The sequence below is a fragment of the Opisthorchis viverrini genome (assembly GCF_000715545.1).
Source record: "Opisthorchis viverrini unplaced genomic scaffold opera_v5_455, whole genome shotgun sequence".
NCBI classification, from domain to species: Eukaryota; Metazoa; Platyhelminthes; class Trematoda; order Opisthorchiida; family Opisthorchiidae; genus Opisthorchis; species Opisthorchis viverrini.
This window is the reverse complement of record NW_008752116.1, coordinates 22761-45275: the sequence shown is the minus strand read 5'-3', so window position 1 is coordinate 45275 and position 22515 is coordinate 22761. Positions and strand designations below refer to the sequence as shown.

Genomic DNA, 22515 nt, shown 5'->3' with positions numbered 1-22515 from the left:
GAGGTTCAGGTAACGAACGTTACATCCATTATCATTGTCAAATTATCCCGTAATAGGGCAGATTCCTGACGTAAGCATTTAGCAGATCGCCATTTAAGACCAATCGGCAGAACGCAAGATCTTTAAGTGTCAAGAGGGGAGCAACGAAATTTGTTTTGGTGTGGATTAAAACCAGCAAAGTAGACTAAAAGAAACAAGGATGCCAGCAAGCCCACCTGAAGCAAACGACTAATTTCTTATGGAGGAAACGTTGAATGATCGGAATCAATACAGGAATAAAAATACTCACTTTGTCGCTACGGAATTTAACAGCGTCAGTTCTCCAGTTGTTCCGGGAAGGTTGCTCATATAAGCGGGGACTTCGAGGCATCCTGAGTCGGATCTATCCAGAACCGCGTCGAAGACGGGAAACCACAAAATCCAAAAGCGGAGTATTCGTGGGCCAAATTCGTGACTACGTAGAGTTTCCCTGAGTCGACATAATCGATCACTTGCTGTCGCAAAAATATCCCTTCCAGACGTGTCACGCAACAGCGTTCTGACAACGCCAACCACAAGGAGATCCAGTTCGTTCACCTGCGTGTAAGCGGTAGCATCTGACAAAAACAATAATTCGAATAGATTCAGCAAATGTACCACAATCTCCTGAGAAATTGATTCGGAAAAACCGTCGGCTGCAAAAAGAATGGCATCGAGCAAAAATCCAAGGAAACGGTCGATAGCTTCGACGGGTTGAACGGGCTTCTGAAGAACGGTCTGAAGCTGTAGATTAAGGTGCGCCAACAAGTTCGGAACGATCTGACGGGCCTGCAGAATAAAGCATGACGATAACTCAATGAGTAGAGCGATAAATATCAATAATATTGTAATCATAGTTGTAGGCCGGAAAAAACAGCCACGCACAGATTCTTGTAACTCTTGAGCGTGTATAGCGATGGTTAGCCTCGTTTGGTTTGGTATACGTTTAGCTTGTGAACTTCACCGGGTGTACACGCTCTCCGTCTCTCTATAGGACCCATGGTTAACGAATACTTTGTAACTAATCGCGGTCAACATTTTTAAAACGCCGTAGCCAGACTCAGCTTAGGCTTAAAATATCAGTTCACTTAGAGATTAGACCGCATACCACGGAGTCATGTTGCTGTTCGTTTTGCAACTTTGCCTTCAAACCTGAGATAGCTCAGTGGTTAAGGCACGAATCTACTGACCAGAAAGTTCGTGCTTGGAACCCCACCCCCATAGCTCCTGCCTAGAAATGGGCGACTTGGGGGCCGTCGTGCTCCCCTCAGATGGCAGGGGGACTGGGCACCGAAAGGATGTCACAACTGGCCTTTGACCAGCCTGGTAGCAGCAGGAGGTTGTGAACTAGTACAGATATTTAGTATACGACATTGGTACCAATGCAAATGGTGTTGGGGGAATGGAACACTGGAACAATTATGAAGTCGCAAAGCACGGTGCTTATTAATCCAAAACAAAGGAAAGAAGTACTGAACTCGAGTCTCGCTCTTATTACCTTTGACGGTGATGGGTTGTAGGCTCCAGTCATGTGACAAACGAGGCGAGCGCGTAAACAGTACCCCACATTGGTTAATACATCCGAACAGACATACGTGTTGACATGGGACGAGATGGCTCCAGTGGTTAGAGCGCGAATTTACTGACCGGAAGGTCCGTGGTTCGAACCCGACCTCTGCCTCTCGACTTCCCCTGTCTAGGCTTGGGCAACCTGAAAGTATCCCAGCCCTCGAGCTTCCTTCGGGTGGTATGGCAGCTAGGCACCGAAAGGGCGCTACAGTTGAACGATTATTTTCGTTATTATTAAGTGTTGCCATTGGAGAGATGGAAACCGGTTTATCCAACGTCTGGAAAGACGATCCAACAACTATCCTGGTTGTATCGATTGATTGAGTCGTCCTCCAGGAGTTTCCACTAAGGACAATTTTGATTGGTTAGTTTTAGGTAGTTGTGGGACTTGTAAAATTCTCCTTCACATTACTTTTGCCTGAACAGTCCTCCTTCTGTCCTGGCACACCTCTGGTGTGGACTCACCAGAACAATGACAGGGGGACAGCACTGTTTGTTTGATTACTTGTGAGTAGTTGCGGGGTTAGTAGTCTTCATCTCGTCCTGGTGGATCAGAAGAGAAAGGACTGTAAGACATTTAGTCGAATAGGACAAGACTTATTGCCCGTTCGGTGGCGGCTACTTTATGGAGCATAGCAACCCGAAGGAAGCCCAAGGGCTGAGATGACACCAGCTTGCTCATGGGATAAAATCCGATAGTTGACGGAGGTGTGGCTACCTCACAGGTAGTCCATATTTCACCAACTCTAATTTCAATGTGTGGGTGGAATAAGTGAATATGCTAAAAAAACGAAGCTCTTATGATCCGTCAGATCGGGTCGGGCTACACCCTTCTTAATGTATTGAGTTTATCGATTTCCTGGTCTACAATCGGATAGCTCGTTCTTCGCTTGACTCAATGGTAAAAAGTACTTCCACATCCGAAACAAAAACAATAATTTCTGAATCATCCTCACCAGTTTCACCAACAGTCGCATTGTTACGAGTAGAGGATGTTTCGGATCAACCAAACCTTCTAATCGTTCTTCCGTTTGTGAAGCGGATCGCGCGGAGGGTTTGGAAGTCTCTTCGCTCATGGGAAAAATAGGATCAAAACAGATCGGGTCTTCATCTGCTTCCGCTTCCATGGTTTTCAGATGGAACAGCAAACATGTGTCTTTTAGTTGTTGCTGAGATGAAAGTCCTCGCAGTAGTACAGATTCCAAGAGTGAAGGTACCATTTTTGTGATTGGGATGTCTGTCTCAGTTGGTTTCATTTCAACACTTGCTGCAGCGATTGGAACGGTCAGACAATAGGAAACCTTTTCCAACAGCTGGAAAGGAAAATAAACACTAGACGATAACGTGGAGTCAAGCGAAATGGAGTCGATGTACTGTGCGAGGATATGGTGGTGGTAGATAGATAAGAACCCAAAATTGCCCGTCAAAAGCAGTTGGATAAGCTCGAGCAGTAGCTTACCTGATGAACTGCAGGTTGGGATGCAAGACAACGGCGGCTCATTGGCAGTAGAATGAGTTCGGTCAGGAAACAAACCGGTCGCGTCAACAGGAGTAGTTCACAGTCCAAAACAAACTGATGGAGGAAGAAGAAGAAACACAGGGGATACAATCAGTCCAATCCGGTGAAAATGGAGCAGTGCAGTTTTTTTAAGCATTGTGCTTTTCGATTCCAACCACGGAGGAAGATCAAAATGGGATTGTTGAATTTTACAGACACCAGTAGACCATCTAAGGACCATTGTACAAAGGGCCCCTTGGAACTTAGAACCAAGGATGGTACTTATCGTTCAGCTGTAACACCTTTTCAGTGCCAAACTGTGATGCCACCACGAGGACTTGGATACTGCCAGGTTGCCAAAGCCTGGACATGGCAAGTCGAGAGGAAGGGTTCGCGTTTGAACCGCGGACCTTCCAGTCAGTAGATTCGCGCCCTAACCACTGAGCTATTTCGCCCTAAAGATGGTATTTAATGGATGCTCTGGCAAGGTCCACTTGTAATATGAAGCGAAATGAGCTCAGTTCAACCTCACCGAAACATGACAACACATGCTAAATAACGGTCATCTGAGGACTGTTCAATCTTCGAGACAACAGTAGTGTGCGATTACTCAAAACTTCCCAACGCAATTGATTATTTTCCGCAGAGGGGACCAATGTTGGGTATCTTGGCATAGCAAAACAGCGCAGTCAAGAGGCTACAAATGCACATGTTTTTGTTCATTGCCAGGCTTAGAGCACAATTAAAAACTATGAATGCATCAAGGTATCATTGAGCGAAGGCTCATTTACTCAAGAGGAAGGGCCTATGTGAGAAAAAACGTCTCGTTCAGAAACTAGAAGAAACGGCCGAACGGTGGTGTGTCCAACTTGAGGGGAAATCTAAGCAACCTTTCAAAACACAATGATTGTTGGTTGTTGGTATTGTACTCGTTCGATGATTCCATTTGTTTGTAAGGCTCATGTGTAGACTGATGGCGACTGGGGGGAAACCCTTATGCCCCTGACAGATCCCAGCCGCGTTCTGCACTGACGTTTTTGTTAAAAAAATACCCCGAAGGTTGAAACAGTGTAAGGGCTCCCACGACAGGTTTATGGTTTGAACCCAAACCTTATTACTCGATCGCTCTGTTCGGGGGCCAGCCGTCTCTAATAACCGAGCAGCACATAACTTGGACAGATGCGTCACGTGCAGGACACGGGCCGAACGAAGGCACGCCCTGATTGGTCAGAATGCCATCCAATCCGAGTCAAGCACCTTTGACTCGACGCTTCTCGCCCCCTCACGGAGATTCTGGCACAACCTTGTGGAACACACTGTGACTACCCTATAAATACAGTTGTACTAATTTTCCATTGTCTTCATAAAGGAGCTGTGTAGAGCTACCGTGCCTTTTGATATAACATAGTGGGCGGAGCAGGAAGCCAAGGGACCGATACAGAGTTGCACTACCGTAACGAAAGTTACAACACGCTCCCTTCAAGCTTGGACAATATGGCAATATCTCAGCCTCACGATTCCTTCGGTATTCAATGACAGGAAGGGTTCTACATCTAGACGATCATTTAATTTTGTTCTATTGATTGAACGTTACTAGCGTTTCGTTCTAGCGTTCCATAACGCGGTAGGAAATATACGGATGCTTAGACTCGAAAACGGCTCTCACCTCAATGGAACAGCTTCCCCTGTAGGGAAGCGAGACAAGGATACTGACGCAAATACGAACTGTACCTTGCTAGGGTTGTGTTGTGATGGCGCAACCTGTGTACAGTTGTTCTGCCAAGTATTCTGCATCAAAACACGTTGGTGCGTTGAGGCAGCCTGTGACCGGACATTGTAGGGTTACTGTAACCCTACCTATTGGATAGTAACGAAATTCTCTGTAAGATCAAGCCAGTGTCCGGTGCATGGTATGCATACAAACGAAAGTAAAAACAGGAGTGCTGAGATTCCACCAAATTAGCAAAAAACTACAAAAGGTCAAGGAATGGCCTTCCGGTCAGTCGTTGGCGCTTTATCGCGAGTTGCACTAGACTTACAGTACTCAGATGACGTCTGTGGACGGATTGCTGTGTTTTACAAAATCAATATGGACGTGACGATTCGACGTTAGTTTCCGTAGTCATTTGGGGGCGAGATGGCCCGAGTGGTTAGAGCGCGAAGTTACTGACCGGAAGGTCCGTGGTTCGAACCCAACCTCTGCCTCTCGACTTTCCCTGTCTAGGCTTGGGCAACCTAGCAGTATCTCAGCTCTCGTGCTTCCTTCGGGTGGCATGATGGTTAGGCACCGAAAGGGTGATACAGCTGAACGCTTTCTTTCTAGACATTCGGACACTTAGGCTTAGGCAAATTAGACCGACAGCAATCGCGCACTTTTCTTGTAATTCTGAAGTCCTCCAGTACATGTTTCGGCCGATCACAACCAAAATCAGCCCATGAACGTGCCCAGTTGACACCGTTGACGAAATCACAGACCTAGCAGCAACTTGGCTTCTGAGGCCTCCCTGCTGGAAGTTCGCACATCATGTTTCCACAGCCAAACACCAAGGAAACATGCATTTATTGATTTTCCTTGGTATTCTTTTCTGCTGAAATAAAAATTCCGTGGCCTTTCGAAAGTTTCACAGGTTAATATTCCATATTGTTCAGTTTCACATCACTCTCGTTTTGAACAGTCGTCCCCCTGTCCTGGCGTAATTATTCAGGTGAATCCACACCACAGGGGGTGAAGCACTGGACTCGCTCTTGTTAGAGCTCATCAGCAGTGTATATGCAATGACTGTGCCGGGGTTTGAACTCCGGATACCTGACGTGCGAGGCGAACGTGTTACCACTATTCCACCAGCGCACGTTGGACGTATCTGAATTCTCACGTCTGAACGGGCGAACATCATCGATATGACGACCCGGTAACTGTCCTGGTTGTGAAGAGCGATTGGCCGGCTTGTCAAGACTTCCCAGTCAGGTAGCGCCACAGACGCTTGAAACCGGCAGGACAGGAGGACGACTGTTCAAAACTAAACAAACCCCCACATGCATTAATATTCCATACCTTAGGTTTGCGAGCGCCATCAATACACATCGAAGAAGGGACAACAGTATTACGAATTGAAAGAACATACGCTAACAAGTAGACCTTGCGTGCTTTGTGTTGTGACGGCCGGTAGTTTATCATAAAATGTCCCTATAAAATCCTTTAGGTGACCAGATAAAAATCGAAGTAAAAAAAGATATCTCGTCCATGGCCGCTGCTCAAATTTGGCCACGAATCTCGAGGACTTGTATAACCGTCATGACACTATGCCTTGACACCGAGATTTCTTCAATTTCTATTAGTACCGCCAGAGAAAGAAATCAAACCATCTCGAGAAGTTTGCCGAGACTTTCTTAAAAATTCACCAACACCCTAAATATGATGCGACTTTAGCGGATGATCAACCAACGGAGGCCAAATCATTGCAACCGCTATGCACCTGTTCGATGGGGATCACGGGTTCTGGAGTGCAGCTTCAAAAGAACAACGAACCAAGCGCATTTGGACACAGTGACGAGGGAAATCAACTCAAAAGGTGACTCCTTCGGAACCACAGAGACGACGAGGATAGATCATTATGCAAGAACCGTAGAAATATTATCCAGGCAAACCCGATTCCGAATAGGTCAGCGCAAACAAATAGAATTTGGTGGTCATTGATCATGGGCTGTCGACCTGTTCACCGAGCTTGGCAACTGACTTTCGTCACCACACGAGGGGACATCATCAAAGTGCAGTTGGATGGGTACCTCCTATTTGCCTGTCTGCGTGCGTTGATATAGCATTTCAAGGCACTGCGTACTGATGATGTCCCCTGGTATGGTGACAGAACGTCTGCAAATAAATTGCCAATCTCGGCGAACAAATCAACAGCCACCTGATCAACAACCAATAAACTCACCCGCGCTATCAATACTTCATTACCAACATTACTAACAAATAGAATTTGCATTCAGAGTATGGAATTTCGGTAAAGCACAGTACACAAAAGTAGACCGGTTAAAGAGAAATACACAATTATCAAATTTCGTAGAACAATCACTAACCTCAATATTAACTGACTGTGAATATGATTCGTAACTGTGGGGTTCTGAAGCCCCGGAAGACACAGTGTTAGCAGTTCCAGAATCTTGGACAACCAGGCGATTAAACAGTTTGCGAGTCTGCGCCTCCCAATGGTTGTTTGATTTTGGCAGTGGAGTCGCACCGGACGAATTTGACGGACTGTGTAAGTCTTGAAGTAACCGGGATTTCGATTTGACCGTGAGATGCTTCAGAACTAGTCTCAATAACTGAAAGTGGAAAGAAAGATCTGGAAGTTAGCGGATCTGAGTTGGCAACGTTCATGAGTTCACTTGAGTAGCTCGATTAACTTTGCTGCGTGGGTTCAGCGTGACTACTTCGGTCGACGCCGTTGTCCGGCGATTCATAAAACTATTTTAGAAATTCTTAATATCTGATGAATCATTCGTCGCGGCAATGTGTACCACACGTAATCATAAGAAATCACCCAAGAAGGGCGAAACCGGTCGTGGGCTGTCAAGGCGTTTTCAGCAACCTTATGAGTAGTGCATTGCAAGAATATATATGTAATCACAAGTCATTTGGGAAAACAATCAACATCACCGATTTCCGGGTTTCCCCTTGGTCTTGCCGGATAACGACATGAGAAGAGATACAACAGGTGGGGTGGTGGGTATGGGGTGTGTGTGGCTTATAAACTGGCGATCTGACATGCAATGGCAAATTTACATGAATAAATCCAAATGGCAGAATAGAAAAATAACACGCTGGATTGGTTTACCTTCAGGTAATCATGCTCCGGTAATGTGACCTTCCGAACCCGATCCATTCGCTGAATCAGTGCAAGACAGAACGAACTATCATCACCCGCCAGTAGAGCAGCGTGTGGGCGTAGACGAGAAAGAACACTGCAAGTACAGGGGATGAAAAAGGTCTCAGGGGTGAACAAAAACCCATCTTACGGAGAAATACTCCCCTAACAGAAATGCTCGAAAGAAGGCCTCACAAACTAACATAAACAGGTGAAAGCGTAGAACTTCCTAGAAGAGTTAGGTAGGTAGAGTAGGTATAACTGCTGTCTGTTGAAATTTTCGCCACGTTTAGCTAAAGAACAAATTTCAAAACAGTGCATTTTAGTCACTCACTGCGTATTGGTTAGCAAACACACGGAAAATAGTTGGAATAGCGTGCAGGTAATCTCAGATCAGTGTACTAAAAACCAAAAATGTTTACACCGCTCCTGATAATCTCTAACCAATACCATGAAGATTCTGTACTGGCTTGTGAATGAGCAAGCCCACCAGAATTCATGTCTCATCATCGTACATCGGTGGCGAAAACTGCACCATCGATTACTGTCCTAATGTACTTGGTGTCGGACACAGCCCAAGTGCTGTTTGCAACTTGTCTGGTAAATCACTCGGCCATAAACCGTGCTACATTCAACGAGGGTAATGAGAACAAGGGAATGAGAGTCACGCACGCTAGGGACGATGATACAATGACGTCAAACGGTTCCGTTTTAGCTGACGAAAGGGAGGCCATTGGTTGAGTGGCCGAATCATATCTGTCGGGGTCATCAACTATGGGTTAATCTCGTCTAGGGGGTCCACAACTGCTCACGTGACTGAGTTAATTGGCAAGATTCTTTATGCTTTGTTGGCGAGTTATGAACCGACCGACCACGTTTTTACCGAAATACACCTGTAGTTTCGTGTTCAAGCATACAAAAAAAGACTTATGGACATTGTTCTGGCACGAAATGCAAACAATCATCGCGATTGTTGTTTACTGTCAAACAAAGATTCACACATGAGGATCTCCAATCCGATAGATAAGGTGTTGACTGCACCACCACACCGACAAACGGATCTGCAAACTTTCAAGACTGGATCGTTCGATCGCTCCAGAATGATCTGGTTATCAATAATATAAATGGTCTGAGCTCATGCGTATGATGAAACCTCTGAAGTTGGAGACCCAACGGACTTCCTCGTGGTCGACTGCTCATTGGTGTTCTTTCACATAATCTGAGGCACACAAACCTTGAAAATTATCCTACACTACTCGACTGCGGAGCAAAAGCAACTACAATGATTTTGTCTTGTAAGTGAAGCCAATCAGTGCGGCTGTACGGCTGTTTCATCCTCATTGGGAATCATTGTCAATCGGCATCCCAGGAAACTCTAAAGAGCTCCCAACCGGCGACTCACTGATGGTTCAAGTTTTCATGGAGAATGGGGGCCGAAAATATGCGGGTTCACCTTGCCGCAATTTTGACGGTAGGACATCCCAAGTTATGTTCCAAGCACACGAAACCTATTTGAATATTTTCGTAATAACCATTAGAAAAGCTGAGAATCACTGATTCAATAGTACATCAAGAAAGAACTGTTATGGCCGAAAGCCACAATCAAAACGAGTTTGAGTGCCGAAGTAATGCTGTGGGACTACAATAGCTAAAAACTGATACCTCAAGAAAGGTGAAACGAGTAGGGGGCGGATAAAGAACAACCAGACACATGCTACGTGCATCCGTACTACCCTTCACGACAGAAGGCCAGCTGATTCCTGAGAGGCAGTGATACTGCCTTCCAGTGAAGATCGATCACCCAAGTGTCGGCAAATAACTCACTGCGGTTGAGAAACAACTTAACCTTGAAGAGCCCTATACTGCAAGAAATGCAGTTGATTTGTCCAGCGACATCTGTGTTAGATTTTCCACCTGAACAACAGAGCCTCAGGTTTAGGTCAGCCCATCAGAGTCGACCGAGTTGCAGTATAGAATCAAAAGCCGCTAGAATAGAATTTTGCACTAGTACACTGAACAGCTAAACGAAGTTGTAATACTAATCACAATCGCTCCGCCACAACATCCTTTCCGAACTTAACTGATATGCGCTCCGCCACAACATCCTTTCCGAACTTAGCTGATATTCCTTTCAGGTCGCTCAAGCAGGAGCAGCCGAGACGCCGCGGCAGGGTTCGAACCTGGGGACTTCCGGTTCAACCACTGACAGAATATGCCGTCCTAAATCCGTCTGGACAAGTGGGAAGTACCGTTAATCCCAATCTCCGACCAATCGCTATCCTTCGCTCCAAAATCATTGTAAAATCAGGTGGGACGATCGATAAAGTTGGAGGTAGGTTGCCACAGAAATCATTATCAGGGAATTGATAACTCAAAGTGCAAGGCTTACCATTGTGCCAAATGAACATCTTTGATGTCACTGTTCGAAACAAACCACAGCGCGTAATCTACAAGTGCACAAAAGTGAAGGTTTTGGTAATCTCGTCTGGCCATAATTACTGGATAAGCCGCAACTCACAATAAGTTGTTTGTGTATACTCCTCAAAGGTGCAAACTTTAAAAGCAAGTAACCCGTGTTGGAAGCAGTTATTCCCAATATATATTTTCCCCATAATAGTGTCTATCACTTTACTGCTTGGATAATGATGTCAACATTCTCGGTGATAGTTACCGATGAAAAGGATAAAAAGGGCTTTGATGAGGTCAGATTATGCCATGAAAACTTTGTTGCTTAGGCCTGAACTGCTTCAGATAGGCTTGACAGATGAACATCGGTGAGGATGGTCGAATTCGTCGGTGATATGTGGGGTTTGTGCCGTTCCAAGACTTTTCCCTGAAAGACACATCGTTCAGCTGTAACACCCTTTCGGTGCCTAACTGCCATCCCACCCAAAGGTGGCACGAGGGCTGGGATACTGCTATGTTGACCAAGCCTAGACAGGGGTAGTCAAGAGGCAGAGGTCCGGTTCGAATCACGGACCTTCCGGTCAGTAAATTCGCGCCCTAACCACTTGAGCCATCTAGCCCGTGATTATAGAAGTAGGAAGGCTTTCTTTGCCAGAGCTCAAGGAGTCTTGAAAACGGCATACTTAGGTAACCCTGTATAACCCGGCTTTCAAGCCGATATGGATGACAGTGAGCATCAGTAAGCCATTCGAAACCCTTAAGCAATATCAGAGGCCCGATACGGCCTTCTGTACGCAGCAGCAGCAACACGAAGACCTCCTCAAGACCTCCAGCGAAAGGAATCTAAACCCGCAAGTGAGCCCTTTACGATCGCTATCTATAGTAAAGAGCTGGAGGGTATATTTGGAATGTACTACTCATAAGGTTGCTGAAAATCCGTCGACAGCCCACAACCGGTTTCGCGCTGTTTGGGACTCATCAGGTAGGCGCAGTCCCCAGGTTTCCGTCAACCTTATGTTCTACTTGAAACCAAACTGCACGAAATTAGCGAATATACACTCATTTGCAAACTAATTTGGTTTTTCGAGAGACCCACCTGGAACCCAGCTGAATCTCTCGTTTGTGATGTTTTCAGGCAACTGAACGTGCAGCACCAGGCCGCCTCACTTTTCAGTCGCTACGCTGGAGGAGTGACCCAAAACAACAAGGAAGCAGCAATAATGGATCCTCATCCGCCCGTCCAACTAGGAAATTCTGGGACGTACAGCCATTATCTGCTGTGAAAAACAGGGCTCACTACAACATAAGGCAAAATAAACCCAACAGGAATGTGCAAAACTTCAAACTTTCAACTCCATACCCTTGTCAACGCACGGCGTGTCTACGAGAGTAGTCTAAAAGATCAGTTGGTCATGCATTCCAAACAGTCAAATTTCTTTATGTTTTGCTCCCGGGCTGTTTGGTACATCCACTCGATTTGTATGCTTCTGTTGAACGTTAAACATCAACACAGTTACCCTTGCCATGTTATTTGATCGTCAACTGCAAACCAGACGACAGCTGAGACGGACGATGGGACAAACAGCTATTGGTGAACTACTCATAAGGTTGCTGAAAACTCCTCGCAGCCCACGACCGGTTTTCGCTCTTCTTGGGGCTCACCAGGTAGTCGCAGTCCCCGAGTTTCCGTCAACCTTATGTTCTACTTGAAACCAAATTGCACGAAATTAACGAATATACATTCATTGGCATCGCGATATCTCGAATATCGTAGCGACTGAAACATGAGGCGGCCTGGTGCAGCACATTCAGTTGCCTGGAAACATCACGAACGAGAGATTCAGCTGGGTTCTAGATGAGTCTCTCGAAAAACCAAATTAGCTTACAAATGAGTTTATACTAGATATTGGTTCTCAATTCAAAATCGTAATCTTTTACGATAGCAGGTTGCTTTCGTCCGTGCTAGTTTCCTGGTACGTTTATCAATTCTCCCTCCTTCATGATCACACCGGCCAACAGAAGGTCACTCAAGAATCTTCAGAAGTCCCAGCCAAAGATACAATGACCGATTTAAATACTGTTGGGGTGAATCGATAGGGCGATCATGCAAGTGATGCGAATCAAACAATATCCCACGACAGACCCACGGAATCATCCACGCTCTTCACTAGCATTCAATTCCCACTGAACGGGATCGAGATGGCTATAGATAGAGCGAAAATTTACTGACCGGAAGGTCCATAGTTAGAACGTGAACTCTGTGTGTCAACTTCCCCTGCCTAAGCTTGGGCAAACTAGCAGTACGCCAGTCCTCATGCTTTCTTCTGGTGACACGACAGTCAGCAGAAGAGCGCTACAGCTGAAGGATTATTATTTATCCTTGCGAACGGGATCGAATGATTTGCGTCAGCAGGTGATAGACCCTATCACAAATCAACTTCAGTCATAAATATACGACGCACCAACTGATTATGCTATCAAACTCATGATATCAACTCATCGAGAGTCCTTAATGATACTTCCCGGCCGTTTCGCCCAGGGACCTTTATAAATTGCCCCACCATAATTTCTGTAGGTATACGGATGACGTTCTTACGGCAACTTGTACAATACTGCCTCAAGGAGGCCACGAGCTCACTTTGGGGTCATAGACATTTGAAGTATTGAACATTCGCTGTGATGGTACACCCTACAGGATGGGGATAAACAGTACAAGTTTGCCAGTTCAACATCTTCAGAATGCTGGACAAGAGTCAGCTGTTGCTGATGCCAGAGATGTAAAACACTGTGTTGTCCCGTTTAAATAGTTCAAGCTCATGTCTGCTCAAGGCCACCAGTGTTAGTATTCAGTGTCACAATGTCTTGATGTATGCATAAGTGTCCCACTAACGGTTTAGTGAGGTATTTTGGGAATAGTGTCTAGCGAAAGAGATATCGTTTGAAGCTGGATGAAGCCTTCTTACCTTTAACGCCAAGACCATGTTCAATACACCAACAGATCAAGCTCCGATGTGGTTCAAATGAAGCGGGGACATTATCCCCAGATGCTGGATGAGTGGGGCACGAGGGTGAAGAGCTCAGAAGCGATGTAAACAAGTGTTTCGGGGCAGCGGCATGCACAATACAGCTGAGCTTGGAAGGTAGTCCTGATGAGGTTGAGTTCGACAAACCTACGGCTAGAGAGCGGCAGGCACGCGTAACGTAATAATCACGGGCTGTATTGAACCGGTCAAGAAAGAGGGGACTGACAGAACTCGGGCATAGAGGTAGATCCGGTCGTTGGCGTAGACTGGCAACTAGTCCACAGCTGGAGAAGTCGAAAAAAACAACATACAAGGTGAGAATCTACCGGGCCACGAATGACCGACTATGCTGCATGCATAGCGGGTTGATCGTATTTGGGGTGCGCTATTGTAATGCGTCAAGTGAATGAAAAGTGGTTTGGAACGGTTTCGAAAGGAACGGAAATGATGCTCGTGGGATCAGCTGGTAGTGATGGACCCCTGGAGGTGGCGTCCTGCGGTTACGCAACTCGATAGAACAACAAGCAGGCGATTTAACTTAAAAATGTCATATCAACTCTAGCATCCGACGCTTCTTTAAAGGGTACACATGACTGTGTAGACGTTAGTGATGCACGGTGGGACCTGTCTCAAAGACCACCCTTTTGTAGTGACTACTTCTGATATTGGTGAACACTGGAGGATCTTCAAAACTGTGCTCAAACTGTTTTTGGAGTACGCAAATGACATCGCCCTTATCTTTGTAGACCAAAGCGAAGCACAAGCCCTGTTGACTAAACTGACCGCCATCATACCATCATTTGGCATGTGCCTTGCACCTTCGAAGTGCAAAGTCATGCTTCAGAACGTGCCATCTGCGAACATATCCCTTACAATACAAGAAAAATCACTGGAGATTGTGGAAAACTTTACATACCTCGGCAGTTGTATTAGCTCTGACGGAAGTGTGTCTGATGAAATCAGCATAAGAATCTCAAAGGCCCGAACCGCGTTTGCTAATTCGCGTCACTTGTGGTGTCAAAAAGGCATCTCACTAGATCTTAAGGGTCGTGTGTACCAGGCTACAGTAAGGGCTGCGTAGTTGTATGGGTGCAAGATGTGGCCTTTGCGGGTAGATGATGTGAGGCGTCTTCAGGTTTTCGACCACCGATGCTTCAGAAGCGTGGCTGGTTGTGGATGGCATCAGAGTGTCAGTAACGAGGTGATTAGAAAACGGGTATGTGGTTGTGTTTAAGGCACCTCAATCCGGGAAAACATCCAGCATCATCGACTGCGATGGCTCGATCATGTGCTACGCACGCCGAAATACCGTCTACCGAGACTAGTGTTGTTCTCCGAGCCTCCTTCAGGATGGCGCAAACCGCGAGGTGGACAACACATGACTTGGTAGAAAGGCGTGAAAGAGATCACGAAGAGTTTGGGTGTTGTTGGTGTAGTCCGCCTTCCACGATGGGGTCCACGTAACCACCTCTGTGCTCTCACACGCTCTCCTACGTTAGATTGTTAACAAATGGGGAATATAGCTAAATCGTCACGTAGTAAACCCAGNATATATATATATATAGATGAACCTTATGATTATACAGCAGTGAAGCATCAGTGCCAACACTGATGTTGCTGTCTTTGATGATGAAGATGACGATGATGATGGATACACCTCCCCCAAAATTAAAAAACGACCGTCATGTTTGGTTTGATCTACGGATAAGTGGATAGCTAACTTAACCCTAGGACAGGTGTCAGGAAAGAAGTAGTCGCTGTATGAGGGAAAAGATGGAATTCTGGAGTGACCAGATTTTGAAATTCAAAGCAACAAAGAGCGGCCGCGAGTACTTTGAATTAAATGGTAAAAAAAAACACATAATACACATAAAAGTTACATAAAGCTCATTTTAAAAAACCGAGCGTGCCGTCTCTTCATACGGGGTCGACGTTGCAGCAGGACTGATCATGACGTGAGCAAGTTTAAACTAGTTCATGCTGTTATGGATCAACGAAACTACGAAACAAGACTTGGGCGATTCAGTACAATTAGAGATAATATCACGAGTCAAGGCAGATGCATAAAACCTGTTCTCCCGAAACAAGATTTTTTTCGTGTATGAAGGAAAATCTTATCACGAGTGATCCGATTATTGATCAGTTTGATAAAATCCGCTGACTGAGCGTTGTACGGGACGCCTGGTTAGGTGGGATCGTTGTCCAATGACACCAAGTTCACATACCTGAGTTCACTGCTTGACTTCAGCCTCAATTGAGTTTCAGTGAGTTTAATAGTTAGGACGCGAACTTACTGACTAGGAAGTTAGTGGTTCGAATCCATAGGCGGTATCTCGACTGGGTCTTGGCAACTTGGCAGTATCTCTGCCCTCGTGCTTCCTACGATTGACATGGCAGCTAGAAAAACAAACATTGTTACATCTGAACGACTGACATTAGTATTTAACCTCAAACCAACCAAACGACGCCCCGTGAAGATAGCCATCGGTTTGGGCCCCGTTTTCGTGCTTTTTCTCAATTTAGTTAGTCCGCCTTGGATAACAAAAACGTTAACCAATAAGTCTCGTTATGGTGACGTTGTGTTATTCTATCCAAAATGAATAAGAATCCTCATCAATGACGGTCACCGAATGGAATCGACCAATCGATAAGTGTGTAGTGACACATAAGACTGCTCCGTGAATATTACTGGTTGAAGGAGCTTGATGTCGTTACAACTGTAATGCCTAAAAAAAGCAAATAAAAATACCCGTTCTACTATAACACCCTTCCGGTGTACAGCCGCCATACTGTACGAAGAAAGCACGGGGGCTAAGATACGGGTTGTCCAAGCCTAGTAGACAGGAGCGGTTAAGATGCCGGAGTTGGGTTCGAACCACGAAGCTTCCGGTTAGCAAGTCCACAGGAAAACCCCGATTCCTCATAACGCAAAAGTATGGGCCTTTGAGGTTAGTAGCCATGAGTCGGCGAACACTCATACACACTGGCTTGGCTAGTTAGCTCTTGGTCGTGAAATCCTTCAAACACCGCAAAATAAACGCTCCGGCCAGAAGTGAAACAGTCAACTCACTTCACATGAACGATCACTAATCCATACTGTGGACCTGATAGTTACCAAGCCATGTGTGGTAACTGTGACGCCCCAGTTCAGTTCTGTTTGAACCTTCCAGGCTATCATTCTTTTCAAAAAACCCACCCAAGATGAACAGCGTGTATTAGGCGTCCAAAACCAGGTCAGAAACAAGCACACACAAGTGTATGAGGCGGCAACATTCTGGAAATTCCGGTGATTTCTGGATGCTTGGTAAGCGACAAAACCAGGTCAGAAACAAGCACACACAAGTGTATGAGGCGGCAACATTCTGGAAATTCCGGTGATTTCTGGATGCGCGATTGGTAAGCGAAGTTTGGAAGATACTGAATCACGACTGGTTTACACTTCCGGCCAATCAGTTTGCTTTGATACTGGACCAGCAAGCGGCCCGACCCTCGGGCCAATCACATACGGGTTAATCTCTTCGGCCGTAGCAGCACCTAACTGCGAGTGACAAAGTAGCTTTGGTGCCGCCCGAAGCAAGCACAAGGGTAGAGACACAGTCAGGTTGCCCAAGCCTAGACAGCAACAGTCAAGATGCTGAGATTGAGTTGGAACCATGGACTTTGCGGGCAGGAAGATCGATCGCACTGTAACAAGTAAGCTATCGCGAGCTCGGTAGATTTGTTCAAAGGTAAGTACCTATCATGAGTGTAGTATTAGAACCAGTCTATTCAGCACGTTGAAAAATGCCAGCTCAAATGCGAAGTTATCTCAAAATTGGTTGCTAAAGGATGTGAGGATGCTACCACGTTTGCATGACGTCGATCTTAGTTGAAAACATGAATAAAACTACTGATTTCAGCAATGATCTCAGCCGACAGAACAACAGCTTACTCCAGATTCACTACTTCAAACGTACCTTATAACCCGCTGTAAAAGAGTGGTCATAGTGCCATGAATTGAGTGCAACGCATTCGCGGGGATTCTGAACTCAGGGGTCATCTGATCAGCATGTTTTAGGCAGTTGGAGTAATGTCCGGCCAGTTGGTGCAACGCCGCATTAGCATGGATTCCCAGCATCCGGGAGGCCGGGTCCTCAGCTTGGTTGGCGCAGCTTGATGTGATTTGAAAGAGGAAAAGAATAAAGATGTGTGAGGCACATGAAAACCCGCCTACCGTAGCAAAAACAGTGCGATGGCCTCAAAAAAGCAATAACCAATCAAAACCGATCTCCTGAGAGAGAGGAAATAACAGGGTATGAGCAATTTATTTTTGTGAGGTTGTAAATTCCAAAGAAACGGAGAAAAATGCAAGGTTACTCTGGGATTCGGTTCATTGTCACACCAAGTGTTCAATGAAACTCCATCTTTCATAAGGCCTCCGATAAGCATGAAATTCGAGCAATTTTAGCATACGGAGACTAGTCACGGATAACCTGATCCAACATATGGTTCAACGGGATGCTTTGTTAAATGTTCAAGTGGGTAAATTCCAGTAGAACACACAGCATAATGAATATTGCGGGCTATTCTAGGACTCTGGCGTCTGTGACGCTCCATGCAGCCATTGTGAATAGTCACACGATGCCCGATCGAAAGCTTACAGAACGTCCAGATGAACCGGTTCGGTTTCACCAGATGAGTTTACGGTAGGTGATCAGAAGTGAGAAACACAAGCCGATAGGTCACCGGTAAAGTGGTGGCACCAGTGGACGTTGCACTCGAAATCGCGCAGAAGCTGTTTGGTGAGGATGGACTCCAGAATTTTGGATAAAGTGTGAGTAGCTGAAATGGGACAGTAGTTATTCGCGTCAGGAAGAAATCCACGTTTCAGGATACAGAGTGGGAGTACTATTTTCCCTGGTAGTGAAACACAATTGGATAGGGGCAGGCAGAAGGCGTGAACAACGACGGGAGTGAGTTCCGAAGCGCAAGAACGGAGCAAAAGAAATGGATACCATCCAGACTTTGATGTATCAAGGGAATGAGGAGCTTGCCGAACCACTCTGGCGATAAAAGCAGGTGGGGATAAGCCAGCAAGAGCTGGTGGAAGACTGGGATAGATGACCCGAACTGTCGACTAGGGGAGAAACCTTTGCAATCCAACGGCGAACAGATCAACAACCAAGCAACGCACCCAACCTACCTATATTCCACAGCACCACCACAAGGGAGACTGAGCTAAGGACAAAATGCTAAACAGGAATTTGTGGAAGAGGTCTAATGACTCCGCAAGAATTGGAGACGGGACAACAGGCACGTGAACAGAAGGTACGGCTAACGGTCTTTGCAAGACTCCTGGAGGATCTATTTCCAGCGAGTGCAGTCTTGAGAGTGACGAACATATATTTGGTCTCGTCGACGGTGGTAAAGCAGGAGTTGCGAGGAGCAACGTAGTTAGAAAGTGTGTTTAGACAGGTATACATTGGATTCGTTTTGCGCGCTGAACGGAAAAAGATATGACTAGACCAGTCAAACAAGGATGGCTTATTAGGCTTGTAGGCATTGTAAGTACTATCGTCGCAGCATGACGCCGTAAAGGTGATGTTAGCGGAAGTGGAGACAACCAGGAATAAAGTTACCGAGGATAAGGAAATAACTGGCACTGAGACGGAGAAGTGAGTGCAATGGACGGAGATGAATGAATACAGTTCATTGGAAAATGATCGAACGGACAACTGAGACAAAAGAACCGATAGAGCATAAAACAGAACGGGCGGTTAAGAACAGTTTGAGGGTTTGCTGAGAGTCAAGGTCACGATTGACAAATCAGGTTAGGAAGGAACAAGGAACTGGGAATTTCAGCAAGTTTTTCACAGAATACAAAGAGGCAATTCTAACGAAACGTTAAAGGGATGGTCAAAACAGGCGGACCCGGATGAAATTTACAAAACAGCTTGATTTCGCCAGTGTACTTGAGAAAACATGAAAGTATACGGGAGCACTAAAGCACTATGGAATGCAATTTACCTGGGTAACATGTTCGGGATGCTAGAAGACACTAGCAAAAGTGGTCACTTCCGAGGGAAAGATTGAAGGCGAAGACTTAGATCACGCATGAAACCTGATACTACTTCGTGTCACGCATCTATCGTTTCCACCGTCTTTCAGTTTAGACCGTCCTTGAGATTTAAAATCTATTCACGAATGAGAACGAATATTATCCACAAAATTAGTAACGCGTGAGCCAGCGTAATCCGGAATTGTAACCGCAGTGTGGCAATTAAAGTCCGAAGAAGATGCAAGAGTTTTTGCAAAAGTACTTCGCAACGACGTATTTATATCCAAAGGTGAGCCCAGGAAAACAAGAACCTAAAAATTCTTGAAGAGAATGAGATACGGAATGCAGTCTGCGATCACACTCATTGTAAGCGTAAGGACAGACTAATTCATACATTCACACAGTTCATTGTGCTTTGATTGGTGAACGACAATCTATTAGAAACCAGAAAAATGCTTGAAGTCTATACCTTGCGAAACAACGTACGCGCATATTACCCGGGCGAGCCAATAGTCATATTGAAGGCACGAAGGTGAGATTCTAACCCGGGCCAACAAAATGGTAGCCCACGGTCTCCGCCTTCAGGAAGGACAGTGAGCCCCTATACTGGAAGCAGAGCGTCCAAACAAATCTGATTAAGGTCAACTGCGGACTTTGGTGGTACGCATCACCCCGGTGACAGATAATTCACGACCACCCTGAATCTGGCGGCAGGTAAGTCATTCGAGTGGAGCGGATGAGTTACCAGTCAATTTTGCGAGAAATGTTGGTACATACATGCCTCACAAGGCGGTCTCCCAGCCACAAGTGATGTCTTCGCACGGTCGGTCCGGAAGGAAGGAACTGTACTATGATTATTGTCAGTCAGTTCTCAAATCCCTTGTCAACAAAACAAACTCCAGTCAGTGTTACACACGGTTGCTAGAAGTCTATATCGAAACTACGGACACTTGAGATTAACTTGACACGAGTTGGGGCCACAAATATGACTTCATAAGATGGAGTGAACAGAAAAATCACGTTTATCATTAAGCTTCATTCGAAACGAAGAGGAAATACCTATCAACATTTTCAAGGAACTCCTGGAAGAATTCAACGGTACTTGCAAGAGTTTCACGCAGTGATGCCTCACACCGAATCCGTAGATCGTATAACCCATGAACAACACATACCTGATGGCGTTTGTGTCACAACTTTGCATTCTTTCTTCACAATACGAATAAATCCGTAAGAGATTGACTGTCACCAAGTTTGAGTGTTCAGGATATCGCGCCAGATGAGATAACACGGTTGGAGTGAAGTGAGCGAGTGAATCCAAAAAGTTCGAATCCAACGCAGCAGCCAACAAGCAATAGCTTGTAGGCAAATGGAAACACCGATTCCACCATGATAGTAACACGTAATCAGATAGGTAGGCTGCATCCGTTCGGCTCAGGTCTGTTTTCTTTGTTAGCACGTGTAACAGCAAACCGTTTAGAAACGCAGATAAGGACGGTATATCCCTCGGATCAATAGGCGTCAGAATGTCATGCTGTAAAGGAAGTGAAATACCGGTTAGAACACAGAAGACTTAAGCTATTTTGGCAAATATCACGAGTTGAGATAACAGAAGTGGATATGCAGCTTTTCAAAAAAGTAAGGTGATTATTCCTGTGCATCATACTACTCATAAGTGAGCAGAATTATCGTCGGGGACAGCTGAACAACGTTGAAGAAATTAGGTAGTCTGTCAGTGGAAATCCGTCAACATAAAACCGGTCAGTATTGTCCTTTGTACTCACCATGCGATGAATGGAAAAATAGGTTCTCGGATCCAATCAACCAAATTCAAAGCCAATCGGGAATAGCAGTCGCTGGCGCTCTCACGAATTCCAAAACGTGAAACTATGGGTCATTGGTGAGTTTGAATGTTAGGATAAGGACTACAACGCAACACAAATCGAAATGGACAAATGGGACTCCGAGAAAGGCTAGCTGCAGTTAGCCCATCACAGTAACAGATGGAGACCTTGAAAACTACATAAATTCAAGCGGATAAGGGGGACTACCCACTCAATCGTGCATTGACGACGTCTCCTCAACCTGTGAAGTAAAGTTTGCAAAGTCGATATCCATGCTCGGCGGACAGATCAACACGGACCTGATCAACTACGAGAGACGGCCCAAGTGGTTAGAGCGGTCCGTGGTTCGAATCCAACCTTCGCATCTCGACCTCCCCTGTCTAGGCTTGGGCAACCTGGCAGTATCCCAGCCCTCGTGCTTCCTTCGGGTGGCATGGCAGCTAGGCACCGGAAAAGTGCTACAGCTGAGCGCATACAACTACCAAGCTGAAGATAAACTGAACTCACATCTTTCTATGCCTTCTTGAGGGTACTATTCGCCAAGAAATACTGGAAGTAGATGATGGGTGACCTTTGCCCTTTTCAAGACGAAGGGGCAACGGAGTGCTCTGGAACTGCCTTGACACACAGTGAAAATTCACTTTCTTAATAGCAATGTGGCATTTTAATCTAAGTTTGCAATTTCTTCGCTTACGTGTTCTCAGAAACTGAAAGCGTTCTCGTCACCAGGTTAGGATAAACCTTCGCAGTAATTTGTGATGCATTATCGTGACAAGAACACGCGTTTTTAATGACCTGAATAACGGGGAACGAAAACCATCATGCGAGTTGATTGCAGCACTGGCCAAAAATGCATGCCAGAGCGTTCTATGATTGGATCACAGAGGAATTTCATCGCTGTCCTACGATAGGGTTTCGGCCTTAAAACCAAAGCAACCTAATTACTTACTCACACTTGGCCTGACGAAGCTTTTGTGTCAAAAGGGAAACGCTGCCCAGCAATGAATCCACCGACTGTTTAAAAAAGACTCTCTGAAACGACGGCTACCCAGTCGGTCCCAAACACTTTCCGATTGATTAAAGCTGTATCTCATTCTAGACGGTACGACACACCTCGGGTAGCTGCAATCACTCCGTCACGAAGAGACTGGACCTTATCGTGGTGTGGCGGTCTGTGTACCTCGGCGACCCATTGAGCTATACTGGAGAGTGTCCCGCGACACTCACAGAGTCTCTCATACCAGGTTGGTCAATG

General features: G+C 45.7%; 1 protein-coding gene across 1 annotated transcript in view; it reads right to left on the bottom strand.

The window, feature by feature from the left end:
- The window catches only part of T265_15370 (hypothetical protein), a gene marked incomplete at both ends in the record, with an annotated part of 53886 nt that overhangs the window by 11969 nt on the left and 19402 nt on the right, over positions 1-22515 (bottom strand). Inside the window, 10 exons of the mRNA XM_009177771.1 lie at positions 24-120; positions 290-807; positions 2544-2900; positions 3047-3160; positions 7166-7411; positions 7924-8050; positions 10343-10400; positions 13323-13666; positions 17339-17533; positions 20592-20950. Coding sequence (XP_009176035.1) covers positions 24-120; positions 290-807; positions 2544-2900; positions 3047-3160; positions 7166-7411; positions 7924-8050; positions 10343-10400; positions 13323-13666; positions 17339-17533; positions 20592-20950 — 2415 coding nt within the window. The remainder of the gene's footprint in view (positions 1-23; positions 121-289; positions 808-2543; positions 2901-3046; positions 3161-7165; positions 7412-7923; positions 8051-10342; positions 10401-13322; positions 13667-17338; positions 17534-20591; positions 20951-22515) is intronic.